The 17,287-nt window shown below is 42.0% G+C and overlaps 2 protein-coding genes across 3 annotated transcripts in view; one reads left to right on the top strand and one right to left on the bottom strand.

Annotated features, from left to right (window-relative positions):
* Window positions 1-15,923, bottom strand: part of vps36 (vacuolar protein sorting 36 homolog) — a 35,262-nt gene extending 19,339 nt beyond the window's left edge. Inside the window, 9 exon segments of one of the 2 annotated variants that reach the window (NM_001173780.1) lie at window positions 1,485-1,619; window positions 5,278-5,355; window positions 5,466-5,498; window positions 9,322-9,408; window positions 12,331-12,420; window positions 14,732-14,846; window positions 15,007-15,077; window positions 15,313-15,381; window positions 15,720-15,891. In NM_001173780.1, coding sequence (NP_001167251.1) covers window positions 1,485-1,619; window positions 5,278-5,355; window positions 5,466-5,498; window positions 9,322-9,408; window positions 12,331-12,420; window positions 14,732-14,846; window positions 15,007-15,077; window positions 15,313-15,381; window positions 15,720-15,815 — 774 coding nt within the window. In that variant the 5' untranslated portion in view covers window positions 15,816-15,891. 2 annotated transcript variants of the gene reach the window in all.
* A 206-nt stretch (window positions 15,924-16,129) lies between these two features.
* proser1 (proline and serine rich 1) overlaps window positions 16,130-17,287 on the top strand; it is a 36,955-nt gene continuing 35,797 nt past the window's right edge. The window contains 2 exon segments of the mRNA XM_045690261.1: window positions 16,130-16,706; window positions 17,215-17,280. Of these exon segments, the coding sequence (XP_045546217.1) occupies window positions 16,662-16,706; window positions 17,215-17,280 (111 nt within the window). The 5' untranslated portion in view covers window positions 16,130-16,661.

Raw genomic sequence — 17,287 nt, 5'->3', positions numbered from 1 at the left:
CTCTTAGAGACTGACCCAGAAAGACTCCCGGCTCTTAGAGACTGACCCAGAAAGAGACTCCCAGCTCTTAGAGACTGACCCAGAAAGAGACTCACAGCTCTTAGAGACTGACCCAGAAAGACTCCCGGCTCTTAGAGACTGACCCAGAAAGAGACTCACAGCTCTAAGACACTGACCCAGAAAGAGACTCCCAGCTCTTAGAGACTGACCCAGAAAGAGACTCCCAGCTCTTAGACACTGACCCAGAAAGAGACTCCCAGCTCTTAGAGACTGACCCAGAAAGAGACTCCCAGCTCTTAGAGACTGACCCAGAAAGAGAGTCACAGCTCTTAGACACTGACCCAGAAAGACTCACAGCTCTTAGAGACTGACCCAGAAAGACTCCCAGCTCTTAGAGCCTGACCCAGAAAGAGACTCACAGCTGTAATGGCTGCCAAAGATGATCCTAACATGTATTGACTCAGGAGTGCGAATACTTATGTAAATGAGACAGTGTGTGAATACTTATGTAAATGAGATAGTGTGTAGATAATAAAGGAGTGTGAATACCTTCTGAAGACACTGTAAAGTTAGCACAATGCTAGTTAGCATCCCAAACTATCCCTTTAATGCATGTAAAGTTAGCACAATGCTAGTTAGCATCCCAAACTATCCCTTTAATGCATGTAAAGTTAGCACAATGCTAGTTAGCATCCCAAACTATCCCTTTAATGCATGTAAAGTTAGCACAATGCTAGTTAGCATCCCAAACTATCCCTTTAATGCATGTAATGTTAGCACAATGCTAGTTAGCATCCCAAACTATCCCTTTAATGCATGTAAAGTTGGCACGATGCTAGTTAGCATCCCAAACTATCCCTTTAATGCATGTAAAGTTAGCACAATGCTAGTTAGCATCCCAAACTATCCCTTTAATGCATGTAAAGTTAGCACAATGCTAGTTAGCATCCCAAACTATCCCTTTAATGCATGTAAAGTTAGCACAATGCTAGTTAGCATCCCAAACTATCCCTTTAATGCATGTAAAGTTAGCGCAATGCTAGTTAGCATCCCAAACTATCCCTTTAAAGCATGTGAAGTTAGCACAATGCTAGTTAGCATCCCAAACTATCCCTTTAATGCATGTAAATTTAGCACAATGAAAAACTACCTTCATACCAGAAATAGAAAAAAAAAAATGGTATTCACGAGTCTATCCGACTCTGAGGAAGTAGATAAAAGGGCCTCATTGCCAAAATCCCAAACTATCCCTTTAATGCATGTTGCGTTTGTAATACTGAAACCTGCTCGATCTAGAACACTGATATATCCTAGCTAACCCAATGATCTCATGTGTTTGAACAAACTCCAGAGAGAAATGTGACTTCCAGGGTGACGTACTTCCTGTCGTTCTCGGACACACGATGAGAGCCAGCAGACTACAGCAGGATGCTACAAACCACTGAAACACACACACACACACAGTGTACTTTCGATCACAATACCTCTAGCGGTGCCAGCAGAATGTCTCCCAGCTGCTTGGCCAGCTGGAGGTGGTAGTGGGTACCCGAGCCGTGCGTCTCCCTGGTAACGGGGTTGGCTATACCCATACTGAGCAGGTAGGATTTGAACCGGATAGTCTAGTAGGTAGAGAGAGAGAGAGACAGAGAGAGAGAGGCAGAGAGAGAGAGAGAGGCAGAGAGAGAGAGGAAGAGAGAGAGAAAGACAGAACGAAAGAGAGACAGAGAGAGAGAGAGAGACAGAGAGAGACAGAGAGACAGAAGTAGAGGCAGAGAGAGAGAGAGAGAGAGAGAGAGAGAGAGAGACACAGAGAGAGAGAGAGAGGTAGAGGTAGAGAGAGGACAATGGAGGTATTAAGATGGACAGTGTGTGTTTTTTGGTTGTGAGACCGAAGGGTTAGGGGAGACAGAGAGAGAGAGACAGAGAGAGAGACAGAGAGAGAGAGACAGAGAGAAAGAGACAGAGAGACAGAGAGACAGAGAGACAGAGAGACAGAGAGACAGAGAGACAGAGTGACAGAGTGACAGAGTGACAGAGTGACGGAGTGGTTAGGGTTACAATTAGGGCGCCCTAACCGGATGGTCTGGTAGAGAAAACAGACAGAGCGATATTAGGCCCAGACGGACGACTGATTAATTCATTAGCAGACCAGACGTTCTGCTTCAAATCAAGATTCCATTGATGGTATTTGGTGTACAAACAAAGACAGTCTTTGCCAAATGAATGTCTGGTTACTGGCAGTTCTGTCTTAGTGGACAGGCTACTGTGAAATTCTATCACGACGGAGTGTGTGTGTGTGTGTAACACCAGCCAAATCCATGGTAGGTAAGTCTGTCATGTTTGGAGGACAAACACACACACACAGGTGTCCCTTCAACTGCCTGTCTGCAATTCTCTGTCCCCTCTCTACCTCACAGTCAGCACACAACATCTCATACATGGATGTGTGTGGTGTGGGTTGGTTCTTCTATCCTTGTGTGGGACCTAAAAATCCCTCAAAACGTCCCCACAAGGATATAGTAAATCAAGAAAAATTCTACCTTGTGGGGAAATTTCCCAACATCCCCATGAGAACAAAGGCTATTCTTAAGCATAGGGATCACGGTTACAATTAGGGTTTTGGTAAGGGGTTAGGCAATAGGTAACACAAGACATTTACATAACAATAACGAGGCTATATACAAGGGGGTACCGGTACCGAGTCAGTGTGAGGGAGTACAGGTTAATCGAGGTAATTTTGTAAAGTGATTATACATAGATAATAAACTGCGAGTAGCAATAGTGTAAAAACAAGGGGGGGGGGGTGTAGTCATTGTAAATCGGGTTACGGGTTAAGGTTAGGGAAAATAGGATTTATGGAAATGTATTTTAGGTCCCCCCCGAGGATAGAAGAACATAACAGTGTGTGTGTGTGTGTGTGTGTGTGTGTGAGAGCAGTCCACTCACATACTATGGTGTGGGTACAGCCAGCTAAATCCTTGCCCATTAAGTTTGATTATTAGAGTACAAGCAGATCACATGGGAAATCTCTGTCTGTGTGTGTGTGTGTGTGTGTGTGTGTGTGTGTGTGTGTGTGTGTGTGTGTGTGTGTGTGTGTGTGTGTGTGTGTGTGTGCTCCCAAACTGTGGGGCGCGTGGAGCGGTCGGCACGGAGACGCAATTTAATTATTACATCACCTACAACAATATTATAGGCTGGATTCTCACAATTAAAAAAAACCCAGGTCTTCAATAATCTACAACAGTAATGGTCCACCCTACTAGTCTTCAATAATCTACAACAGTAATGGTCCACCCTACTAGTCTTCAATAATCTACAACAGTATTAGTCCACCCTACTAGTCTTCAATAATCTACAGCAGTATTAGTCCACCCTACTAGTCTTCAATAATCTACAACAGTAATGGTCCACCCTACTAGTCTTCAATAATCTACAACAGTAATGGTCCACCCTAGACTTCAATAATCTACAACAGTAATGGTCCACCCTACTAGTCTTCAATAATCTACAACAGTAATGGTCCACCCTAGTCTTCAATAATCTACAACAGTAATGGTCCACCCTAGTCTTCAATAATCTACAACAGTAATGGTCCACCCTACGGTCTTCAATAATCTACAACAGTAATGGTCCACCCTACTAGTCTTCAATAATCTACAACAGTAATGGTCCACCCTACTAGTCTTCAATAATCTACAACAGTAATGGTCCACCCTAGTCTTCAATAATCTACAACAGTAATGGTCCACCCTACTAGTCTTCAATAATCTACAACAGTAATGGTCCACCCTACTAGTCTTCAATAATCTACAACAGTAATGGTCCACCCTACTAGTCTTCAATAATCTACAACAGTAATGGTCCACCCTACTAGTCTTCAATAATCTACAACAGTAATGGTCCACCCTAGTCTTCAATAATCTACAACAGTAATGGTCCACCCTAGTCTTCAATAATCTACAACAGTAATGGTCCACCCTAGTCTTCAATAATCTACAACAGTAATGGTCCACCCTACTAGTCTTCAATAATCTACAACAGTAATGGTCCACCCTAGTCTTCATTGATAGGGAAGCATGTGCCATGTCACAGCAGTAGGCTGGTTAATATCTCCTTTAAGTTCTCTTTTTGATTTCAATATGGAAGGGAAACCAGGCGGTGGCGTCAGGAAGGGAAACCGGGCGGTGGCGCCAGGAAGGGAAACCAGGCGGTGGCGCCAGGAAGGGAAACCGGGCGGTGGCGCCAGGAAGGGAAACCGGCGGTGGCGCCAGGAAGGGAAACCGGGCGGTGGCGCCAGGAAGGGAAACCGGGCGGTGGCGCCAGGAAGGGAAACCGGGCGGTGGCGCCAGGAAGGGAATCCGGCGGGGCGCCAGGAAGGGAAACCGGGCGGTGGCGCCAGGAAGGGAAACCGGGCGGTGGCGCCAGGAAGGGAAACCGGGCGGTGGCGCCAGGAAGGGAAACCGGGCGGTGGCGCCAGGAAGGGAAACCGGGCGGTGGCGCCAGGAAGGGAAACCGGGCGGTGGCGTCAGGAAGGGAAACCGGGCGGTGGCGCCAGGAAGGGAAACCGGGCGGTGGCGCCAGGAAGGGAAACCGGGCGGTGGCGTCAGGAAGGGAAACCGGGCGGTGGCGCCAGGAAGGGAAACCGGGCGGTGGCGCCAGGAAGGGAAACCGGGCGGTGGCGTCAGGAAGGGAAACCAGGTCGTCGTGTTAGTATTAGTTAGTTACTGTTTCTTGATGAGCAAAAGGCTCATTTATTAACTACATTTGAATAATTTGTGTTATTATTATATTTGTATGTAACAAATAGCAGCAATTCATTCAACAGAGGGAGGCACATGATGAAAGGGGCGCCTGGGTGAAAGGTTTGGGAACCACTGGCCTAACTGGGCGGATACTGAGGCCATAACCCTGTAGTCTAGAGACTTAACGCTTTCCTAACTAACTAACTACCTGCTGCTGCTGCTACTACTGCTACTACTACTACTGCTACTGCTGCTGCTGCTACTACTGCTACTACTACTACTGCTACTGCTGCTACTACTGCTACTACTGCTACTACTACTACTACTACTGCTGCTGACCCTGTAAAACAACACATCGCACTGCACCTCCCATTGGGACCCTATTCCCCCTGGTCAAACTAGTGCACTACATTGGGACCCCTATTCCCCCTGGTCAAACTAGTGCACTACATTGGGACCCCTATTCCCCCTGGTTAAACTAGTGCACTACATTGGGATTTATGTTCCATTTGGGATGCAGCCCTAGAAGACCTACCTCGTCCTCTGTGATGTCTCCCTGCTTGTCTTTGATTTTGTTGGCGATGGACCTGGACAGCTCCACCATCTCCTTAGCCTAAACGAGAGAGAGAGAGAGAGAGAGAGAGAGAGAGAGAGAGAGAGAGACAGTTTTTATCGTGAGTGATAGTGTGTGTAAGATTTCAAATGTATATATAACTCTCTTACCTTCACCATCAGCTTACTGAGGTCCTCAAAGGCCTGAGGGGGAATATGACAGAGAGAGAGAGAGCATAAAAAAATAATGTAAGCATTAGAGTAGTACAATAAAAGATTAAGCCAAACCCTTTTTCCACATTTTGGTTAAAGCCTTATTCTAAAATGGATTAAAACTGGGGGGTTTTCACCCTCAAACTACACACAATACCCCATAATGACAAAGTAAAAACAGGTTATAAAACGTTGCTCATTTATATATTTAAATATCACATTTCCGTAAGTTTTCAGATCATTTACTCAGTATTTTGTTGAGGCTGTAATCGCTGCCAACGGTCCTTCGAGTCTTCCTGGGTATGATGCTACAAACGTGGTACATGTTTATTTGGGGAGTTTCTCCCATTCTTCTCTGCAGATCCTCTCAAGCTCTGTCAGGTTGGATGGGGAGTGTCGCTGCACAGCTATTTTAATGTCTCTCCAGAGATGTTCGATCGGGTTCAAGTCCGGGCTCTGGCTGGGCCACTCAAGGACATTCAGAGACTTGTCCCGAAGCCACTCCTGCGTTGTCTTGGCTGTGTGCTTAGGGTGAATGTCCTGTTGGAAGGTGAACCTTCGCCCCAGTCTGAGGTCCTGAGCGTTCTGGAGTAGGTTTTCATCAAGGATCTCTCTGTACTTTATTTTTTCCCTCGATCCAGACTAGTCTTACAGTCCCTGCCGCTGAAAAACATCTCTACAGCATGATGCTGCCAACACCATGCTTCACCGTAGGGATGGTGCCAGGTTTCCTCCAGACGTGACGCTTGGCATTCAGGCCAAAGAGTTCAATATTGGTTTCATCAGATCAGAGAATCTTGTTTCTCATGGTCTGAGAGTCCTTTAGGTGCCTTTTGGCAAACTCCAAGTGGGCTGTCATGTGCCTTTTACTGAGGAGTGGCTTCCGTCTGGCCACTCCACCATAAAGGCCTGATTGGTGGAGTGCTGCAGAGATGGTTGTCCTTCTGGAAGGTTCTCCCATCTCCACAGAGGAACTCTGGAGATCTGTCAGAGTGACCATCGGGTTCTTGGTCACCTCCCTGAGAAAGGCCCTTCTCCCCTGATTGCTCAGTTTGGCCGGGCGTCCAGCTCTAGGAAGAGTCTTGGTGGTTCCAAACTTCTTCCATGTAAGAATGATGGAGGCCACTGTGTTCTTGGGGACCTTCAATGTAGCAGAAATGTTTTGGTACCCTTCCCCAGATCTGTGCCTCGACACAATCCTGTCTCAGAACTCTACAGACAATTCCTTCGACCTCATGGCTTGGTTTTTGCTCTGACATGCACTGTCAACTGTGGGACCTTATATAAACAGGTGTGTGCCTTTCCAAATCATGTTCAATCAATTGAATTTACCACAGGTGGACTCCAATCAAGTTGTAGAAACATCTCAAGGATGATCAATGGAAACAGGATGCACCTGAGCTCAATTTAGAGTCTCATAGCAAAGGGTCTGAATACTTATGAAAATAAGGTATTTCTGTTTTTATTTTTAATACAGTTGCAATAATAACTAAAAAACGGTTTTCGCTCTGTCATTGTGGGGTATTGTGATGTCATTGTGGGGTATTGTGACGTCATTGTGATGTCATTGTGGGTTATTGTGACGTCATTATGGGGTATTGTGACGTCATTGTGGGGTATTGTGATGTCATTGTGGGGTATTGTGATGTCATTGTGGGGTATTGTGTGTAGATTGATGAGAAAAAGCAACTATTTAATCCATTTTAGAATAAGGCTGTAACATAACAAAATGTGGAAAAAGCCAAGGGGTCTGAATACTTTCCAAATGCACTGTATACTATTTTAAAAGTCATTCCAGTATCCCCCCTCGCCTGTAGCTGCCTCCAACCACACATCCTCTTATATACGTATTGTGGGGTATTCGTGTTGGACTCCATCCTCTTACCAAATCAAAACATAGAAATAAAATCTGTTTCTGTGTTCCTAAAATGCAATACAAGACTAGCACACATCAATGGGGAGGTCTTTGAGATCCAAAACACAATGGCTTCTCCCCAGTGAATCTGTTCCATTCACTTCTCTCTTTCTACCCTGTCTGTCTCTCCTCCTCTCTTTCTACCTGGTGTCTCTCCTCCTCTCTTTCTACCCTGTCTGTCTCTCCTCCTCTCTTTCTACCCTGTCTGTCTCTCCTCCTCTCCTCCTCTCTTTCTACCCTGTCTGTCTCTCCTCCTCTCCTTCTACCCTGTCTGTCTCTCCTCCTCTCTTTCTACCTGGTGTCTCTCCTCCTCTCTTTCTACCCTGTCTGTCTCTCCTCCTCTCTTTCTACCTGGTGTCTCTCCTCCTCTCTTTCTACCCTGTCTGTCTCTCCTCCTCTCTTTCTACCCTGTCTGTCTCTCCTCCTCTCTTTCTACCCTGTCTGTCTCTCCTCCTCTCTTTCTACCCTGTCTGTCTCTCCTCCTCTCTTTCTACCCTGTCTGTCTCTCCTCCTCTCTTTCTACCCTGTCTGTCTCTCCTCCTCTCTTTCTACCCTGTCTGTCTCTCCTCCTCTCTTTCTACCCTGTCTGTCTCTCCTCCTCTCTTTCTACCCTGTCTGTCTCTCCTCCTCTCCTTCTACCCTGTCTGTCTCTCCTCCTCTCTTTCTACCCTGTCTGTCTCTCCTCCTCTCTTTCTACCCGGTGTCTCTCCTCCTCTCTTTCTACCCTGTCTGTCTCTCCTCCTCTCTTTCTACCCTGTCTGTCTCTCATCCTCTCCTTCTACCCTGTCTGTCTCTCCTCCTCTCTACCCGGTGTCTCTCCTCCTCTCCTTCTACCCTGTCTCTCTCTCCTCCTCTCTTTCTACCCTGTCTGTCTCTCCTCCTCTCTTTCTACCTGGTGTCTCTCCTCCTCCCCTGTCTGTCTCTCCTCCTCTCTTTCTACCCTGTCTGTCTCTCCTCCTCTCCTCCTCTCCTTCTACCCTGTCTGTCTCTCCTCCTCTCCTCCTCTCCTTCTACCCTGTCTGTCTCTCCTCCTCTCCTTCTACCCTGTCTGTCTCTCCTCCTCTCCTTCTACCCTGTCTGTCTCTCCTCCTCTCTTTCTACCCTGTCTGTCTCTCCTCCTCTCTTTCTACCTGGTGTCTCTCCTCCTCCCCTGTCTGTCTCTCCTCCTCTCCTTCTACCCTGTCTGTCTCTCCTCCTCTCCTTCTACCCTGTCTGTCTCTCCTCCTCTCTTTCTACCCTGTCTGTCTCTCCTCCTCTCTTTCTACCCTGTCTGTCTCTCTTCCTCTCTTTCTACCCTGTCTGTCTCTCCTCCTCTCCTTCTACCCTGTCTGTCTCTCCTCCTCTCCTTCTACCCTGTCTGTCTCTCCATCCTCTCCTTCTACCCTGTCTGTCTCTCCTCCTCTCTTTCTACCCTGTCTGTCTCTCCTCCTCTCTTTCTACCTGGTGTCTCTCCTCCTCTCTTTCTACCCTGTCTGTCTCTCCTCCTCTCTTTCTACCCTGTCTGTCTCTCCTCCTCTCTTTCTACCTGGTGTCTCTCCTCCTCTCCTTCTACCCTGTCTGTCTCTCCTCCTCTCTTTCTACCCTGTCTGTCTCTCCTCCTCTCTTTCTACCCTGTCTGTCTCTCCTCCTCTCCTTCTACCCTGTCTGTCTCTCCTCCTCTCTTTCTACCCTGTCTGTCTCTCCTCCTCTCTTTCTACCTGGTGTCTCTCCTCCTCTCTTTCTACCCTGTCTGTCTCTCCTCCTCTCTTTCTACCCTGTCTGTCTCTCCTCCTCTCTTTCTACCCTGTCTGTCTCTCCTCCTCTCCTTCTACCCTGTCTGTCTCTCCTCCTCTCCTGTCTGTCTGTCTCTCCTCCTCTCCTCCTCTCCTGTCTGTCTCTCCATCTTCTTTCCTTTCTCACCTCTGAGATGTTTTTCTCTGTCTCTTTCCTCCTCTCCTCTATCTTCCTCTCGATGCCGACGATGCCCACCGCTCGCGTCCTTCCTGTCTGCAGGACGACCAGAGAGAGGAGACGTTATTTACACACACACACACACACACACACACAAACCATCAGGCACATAGAGAGAGAATCGCAGAGAGAGAGAGAGAGAATCGCAGAGAGAGAGAGAGAATCACAGAGAGAGAATCACAGAGAGAGAGACTGCCTTGAAGAGCTCTGACCCAACACACAACACACACAAAGCAACAATAGTCCCAGTATGTGAAAGGAAGGAAAGGGCTCAGGAACAACAGCACATCCCTGATCCATATTTTAACAACCAGGGGCCCATAAGGCAACAGTCCAAAAAACTCCCTAGTCCATCATCCATTAACTTCCTAAGGACACCGGTTCAAATTAGTGGATTCGGCGATGTCAGCCACGCACTTTGCTGACAGGTGTATAAAATCGAGCACACAGCCATGCAATCTCCAAAGACAAACATTGGCAGTAGAACGGGCCTTACTGAAGAACTCAGTGACTTTAAACGTGGAACCGTCATAGGATATCACATTTCCAACAAGTCAGTTAGTCAAATTTCTGCCCTGCTGCCATTGGACTCTGGAAAGATGAATCACGCTTCACCATCTGGCAGTCCAACAGATGAATCTGGGTTTGGTTGATACCAGGTGAACGCTACCTGCCCCAATGCATAGTGCCAACTGTAAAGTTTGGTGGAGGAGGAATAATGGTCTGGGGATGTTTTTCATGGTTCAGGCTCCTTAGTTCCAGCGAAGGGAAATCTTAACGCTACAGCACACAATGACATTCTAGATGATTCTGTGCTTCCAACTTTGTGGCAACAGTTTGGAGGAAGGCCCTTTCCTGTTTCAGCATGACAATGCCCCCCTGCACTAAGAGAGGTCCACACAGAAATGGTTTGTTGAGATCGGTGTGGAAGAACTTGACTGGCCTGCACAGAGCCCTGACCTCAACCCCATCGAACACCTTTGGGATGAATTGGGACGCCGACTGTGAGCCAGGACTAATCACCCAACATCAGTGCCCGACCTCACTAATGCTCTTGTGGCTGAAAGGAAGCAAGTCCCCCGCAGCAATGTTCCAACATCTAGTGGAAAGCCTTCCCAGAAGAGTGGAGGCTGTTATAGCAGCAATGTTCCAACATCTAGTGGAAAGCCTTCCCAGAAGAGTGGAGGCTGTTATAGCAGCAATGTTCCAACATCTAGTGGAAAGCCTTCCCAGAAGAGTGGAGGCTGTTATAGCAGCAAATGGGGGGGACCAACTCCATATTAATATCCATGATTTTGGAATGAGATGTTGGACAAGCAGGTGTCCACATACTTTAGACCATGTAGTCTATGTCAGTCACTCAATTAGTCCTTGTCAGCTCCATTTTACACTAGCAGCAAGCTGACTAAACTTAGTAACCAGCTGACTAAACTTAGTAACCAGCTGACTAAACTTAGTAACCAGCTGACTAAACTTAGTAACCAGCTGACTAAACTTAGCAACCAGCTGACTAAACTTAGCAACCAGCTGACTAAACTTAGCAACCAGCTGACTAAACTTAGTAACCAGCTGACTAAACTTAGTAACCAGCTGACTAAACTTAGTAACCAGCTGACTAAACTTAGTAACCAGCTAACTAAACCTAGTAATCAGCTAACTAAACTTAGTAATCATTGTTGAAATAGCATCCAGAGATCCTCATTGATTTTGTTAGTCAGTCTCACTCAGACATCATATTAAAAACTGCAAACATTTCTCTCCGCCCCATGGCAAAATATGTAGAATCGCATTAAATTAGCTATAACATTACAAAATCTTCTCTCCACCCCCATGGCAAAATATGTAGAATCGCATTAAATTAGCTATAACATTACAAAATCTTCTCTCCACCCCCATGGCAAAATATGTAGAATCGCATTAAATTAGCTATAACATTACAAAATCTTCTCTCCACCCCCATGGCAAAATGTGTAGAATTGCAGCAAACTTGCTTTAAAACTGCAACATTGTCAGATGTTTTGTGACCCCAACCACCATCAGATGTTCCCTGCTATAAACTCACTGTACATTATCATTAGTCATTTATAAAATTATAATTCCGGTCGATCCAGACACTGCTCCGTTGTTTTATGACTGACGAGATTTGTTCAAATCTGAAAATTGACTTCCTCCCCAAATTATACAAATTGCCCTATAGACCGATAAGCGTGACCGGTCAAATGTATTTTGGGAGGTTAAACGTCAATTAACATCCTAGCTGAAACACCAAGCCACTGTATTCCTGGGTGTCTTTCCATCTCAGTCAGACATTACATCAGAATATAAGAGATGCTTTACCAACAGAGCCACACAAGGACATGACAGAATAGACTAGGAAGTTCAGTAGAGTATAGCAGAGGAGAGTATAGCAGAGGAGAGTATAGCAGAGGAGAGGAGAGTATAGCAGAGGAGAGGAGAGTATAGCAGAGGAGAGGAGAGCAGAGGAGAGTATAGCAGAGGAGAGTATAGCAGAGGAGAGTATAGCAGAGGAGAGTATAGCAGAGGAGAGTATAGCAGAGGAGAGGAGAGTATAGAAGAGGAGAGGATAGCAGAGGAGAGGATAGCAGAGGAGAGGACAGTATAGCAGAGGAGAGTATAGCAGAGGAGAGGAGAGTACAGCAGAGGAGAGTATAGCAGAGGAGAGTACAGCAGAGGAGAGTATAGCAGAGGAGAGTATAGCAGAGGAGAGTATAGCAGAGGAGAGGAGAGGAGAGTATAGAAGAGGAGAGGATAGCTGAGGAGAGGAGAGTATAGCAGAGGAGAGGAGAGTATAGCAGAGGAGAGGAGAGTATAGCAGAGGAGAGGAGAGTATAGCAGAGGAGAGGAGAGTATAGCAAAGGAGAGTATAGCAGAGGAGAGTATAGCAGAGGAGAGGAGAGTATAGCAGAGGAGATTGTCTGTTCTATGACGACCTCTGACCTGTGAGTTGGTTGCCGTAGGGATGGGTTGTGACATGGGCGTACTCTCCCATCTCTTCTGGCTCAACTCCTCGGTCAGCCTTCGGAAGAACTACCCACACACAGACAGACACCATGATGGCTCAGAGTCAGTATAGAAAAACAAACACGATGCCATTTTGGCTCTAAATCTGCACGTATCGGACTACAGTTTCACTCACTGCTCATTCAATGGTATTTTCCATTTGGGTACATTTACATTTCAGTCATTCAGCAGATGCTCTTATCCAGAGAGACTTACAGGATTAATTAGGGTTAAGTCCCGTTGCTCAAGGGAACAGACAGATTTTTTTCACCTCGGGGATTGGAACCAGTGACCTTTCGGTTACAGTCTGTTCACGAGATTAACAACTGAGCCACACAAGACCAATCACATATTTACAGTGTCACGAGCCAGTATCCAATGGTATTACACTCATCACATATTTACAGTGTCACTAGGCAGTACCCAATGGTACTACTCTCATAGTATCACTAGCTACTGTGTTGTGTACAGTAATTCAGCTTTTACAAATACAGCCTATAATAACAATAAATGTCTACTGACTACCAAGTACGATGACTGCACTGGATAGATAAGAGCATCTGCTAAATGACTAAAATGCAAATGTAAGTACGGCCTACATATAATAATACTACTATAATAATAATACTACTATAATAATAATACTACTATAATAATAATAACAATACTATAATAGTAGCAGTAACAATAATAGTAATACAATTAATAATAATAATACTACTATAATAGTAATAATAATACAATTAATAATAATAATACTACTATAATAGTAATAATAATACAATTAATAATAATAATACTACTATAATAGTAATAATAATACAATTAATAATAATAATACTACTATAATAGTAATAATAATACAATTCATAATAATAATACTACTATAATAGTAATAATAATACAATTAATAATAATAATACTACTACTACTACTAATAATAATAATACAATTAATAATAATAATACTACTATAATAGTAATAGTAATACAATTAATAATAATAATACTACTATAATAGTAATAATAATACAATTAATAATAATACTACTACTACTACTAATAATAATAATACAATTAATAATAATAATACTACTATAATAGTAATAGTAATACAATTAATAATAATAATACTACTATAATAGTAATAGTAATACAATTAATAATAATAATACTACTATAATAGTAATAATAATACAATTAATAATAATAATACTACTATAATAGTAATAATAATACAATTAATAATAATAATACTACTATAATAGTAATAATAATACAATTAATAATAATAATACTACTATAATAGTAATAATAATACAATTAATAATAATAATACTACTATAATAGTAATAATAATACAATTAATAATAATAATACTACTATAATAGTAATAATAATACAATTAATAATAATAATACTACTATAATAGTAATAATAATACAATTAATAATAATAATACTACTATAATAGTAATAGTAATACAATTAATAATAATAATACTACTATAATAGTAATAGTAATACAATTAATAATAATAATACTACTATAATAGTAATAGTAATACAATTAATAATAATAATACTACTATAATAGTAATAATAATACAATTAATAATAATAATACTACTATAATAGTAATAATAATACAATTAATAATAATAATACTACTATAATAGTAATAATAATACAATTAATAATAATAATACTACTATAATAGTAATAATAATACAATTAATAATAATAATACTACTATAATAGTAATAATAATACAATTAATAATAATAATACTACTATAATAGTAATAATAATACAATTAATAATAATAATACTACTATAATAGTAATAATAATACAATTAATAATAATAATACTACTATAATAGTAATAATAATACAATTAATAATAATAATAATATTAATACTACTACTACTACTACTAATAATAATACTATTAATAATAATAATACTATGAATAATAATAATACTATAATAATAATAATAATAATAATAATGCCATCAATAATAATAATACTATTAATAATAGTGTGTTTTGACCCTACGGGGGCGTGTTTTGACCCTACGGAGACGGGGGCGGTACCAGGAGTTTTTTTCCCTGACGTCCTCAAGGTTGAAGATACCCAGGTTAGGACAAGTAATGCTTTAGAAAATAAACAGCGTCATTGATGACTAGCATATTATAATACTAATAATAATAATACTATAATAATAGTAATATAAATTATACTATAATAATAATAGTAATAATAATAATATTATAATAGTAATATAATAATACTATAATAGTAATAATAATAATACTATATTATTAGTATTACTACCTCTATCTGTCCATGCTCTTTGAAGGACAGTTTGAAGTAGGAGAACTTGCTCTGCTGGTAGGGTCCTGGCTCCTTATTGGCCGGGGAAGCGTGCAGGTGGACCACTATCTTGGCACTGCAGCGTCAGATACAGACAGAGAGAAAGAGAGGAGATGTTCTGTTCTTATCCAAGCGACTTACAGTAGTCACAAGTACATACATGTGACATGTGAGTTGTCCTGCTACAAAGTGGTGGGTATTGTTTCAATAGGCTACGTGGTTTAATTAGGAGTCACCTCTTTCCGATACCCGCAGCTTGTTCCTCAAAGTAGATGATCTGAGAAAGGGGTATGGCTATGCAGCATTCCTACACACACACACACACACACACACACACACACACACACACACACACACACACACACACACACACACACACACACACACACACACACGTTAAGAGAGTAAATACTAGACACCATCATATCAGGAACATGGAAAAGGTCATGAAAAGCATCAAAAATCACTCTGGCTAATATGCAGATAAAGCTGTTGGTGGGTGTTACTCATATATTGTATATTTTTATGAAGTGTCATTTTACATGATTCTTCAGGTCCCTCCATATTAACTGGTGAGTACTCAGCAGAACAATTCCAACATCCAACTTGGCCTGGTGGAAAGACAGAGCGAGAGAGGGACAACAAACGGTCAGATATATATGGGTCATGCAGAAATGTGTATTTAGTCTGACAGCACTGTTGTAAACATCAACAATGACCTCGTAAACATGTTTGTCAAGGCAAAAAAAAACACACACAAAAAGACACGCCCATGCAACCAACCAGTTTTATTTTTACAGTTTTATATTTAATTTCTGATTAGCTAGTTGACTAGATTTATTCCACTATTTCAAAATAAACACATTTAGCTAGATGGCTAGCTAACAATGTAACGTTGGCTAACTAGCTGTTTTCCTTGCCTGGCAATGCGAGCTAGTTAACATCATACCTTGTCTTCTCCGTCATAAAGTTTGACACCTCGTTGTTGAATCACCAATGTTTCATTCATTTCCAGAAGACCATTTGACCATGTGAATCTGTCCATGTTTTACTTGAATCAAAACAAAATACAAGTATAAATAAATATTTGCCAACTTCTCACAGATCCGACGACATTTTCGTTTCTACTTCCTCAAGGGTGTTCAAAAATGTGCCTGTTTGCGCCCCGCTGCCTGAATAAAAATGATGATCAATAAATCTATTATTTCACAGTATCTGCCTAAATAAAATATGAGAATACAATGGTCCTATCATAATTTGTGTTAATATATAGTTCCACTTCAAAACAAAAAATATTTGTTTTGAGAAAGTGATATTTTTACTCATGTTTTTGAATGGGGTCCTAACAAAGGAAGTTGTCGCAGCGGTGTTAGCGGCTTGTTTTTTTTTATTGTGGCTGTTATGTACAGTTCAAAAATATGTCGATAAACTAAATGTACATACGATAGACATTGTCAAACGCTTCGGTTGGATGAATTAATTGATGTATTCATTTTCCATAGAGCATTTGACACCTTTCTGCTCTGAGCTAACAAACTGCAGAGTTAAGCTAACATTAGCCAAAGCTGTCAAGTAGCCGTTCTACACAGCTTTGCAACACTTTCTTGCTAGCTAACTAGCTAGATTTTTTTTTAAACGAGGACAACAAAGAAAACGTCGCAAATACTGTGCCGTTTGTGAATATACTTTGTCTTAAAGTCACATTATGAAGTGTATAGCTCTATTGTAATAGTAAGTTACCGGTAGTTTGTCCGTTTTTAGATTATGTCAGTTATATTGATTGTACTGTAACGTTAGCTAACTCACGTCCACTGACTCAAGCTAAGACAGGCAGGTGGCTATTTATCAAGAGGTAACACTGAGAAGCAGAGATCGTGTTATCTAATCAAACATGGATAAGAAATCATTCGACATCGTGTTAGACGAAATCAGGAAGGTAAGTTTGGTTCAGTTAACTAGCCAAGTGGCTAATAAAATACTTTTTTTACACCTAAACGAGAATCTGGGTTTACACGAGTCAGGAGACTGAATATGGCAATAATACTTTTAAGCCGAGAAAGCAGCCATTCAACTTGCCATTTTCAAGCTTGATACAGTTCAAATACGTTAGGTACTTACCAAATCATTTCTCGATGAGCAACTACAGTCTTTACGGCCGGTATGTACTTCCAAAAAAGATACATAATGACGATAGAACTCCATTCTTTGTTAAGTATCGAAAGTATTTTTGACATTATTACGCTTGAAAAGCTGGTAAATGGCAAGCTGACTGGCTTAAAGGAGAATCGCCATATTCAACACCTCCTGTAAGCCCAGATTCTGGTTCACGGCTCAGCTATCTGGCTATGGAGAGCATAGCAGACGTTATCCACACCACTGACTGATTTCTGTACACTAGGAGTCATTTCCAATGGTTTTTACTGGGCTTCTTCTTCTCTCTGCAGTGCGTGCTAACAGATCAGCGGATTAAGGCGATAGAGCAGGTGCATGGGTACTTCTCCAGCGAACAGGTACAGT

The sequence above is a fragment of the Salmo salar genome, chromosome ssa11, assembly GCF_905237065.1.
Source record: "Salmo salar chromosome ssa11, Ssal_v3.1, whole genome shotgun sequence".
Lineage (NCBI taxonomy): Eukaryota > Metazoa > Chordata > Actinopteri > Salmoniformes > Salmonidae > Salmo > Salmo salar.
Note: the sequence above shows the minus strand (reverse complement) of the source record. Positions and strands in the feature narration are given on the sequence as shown.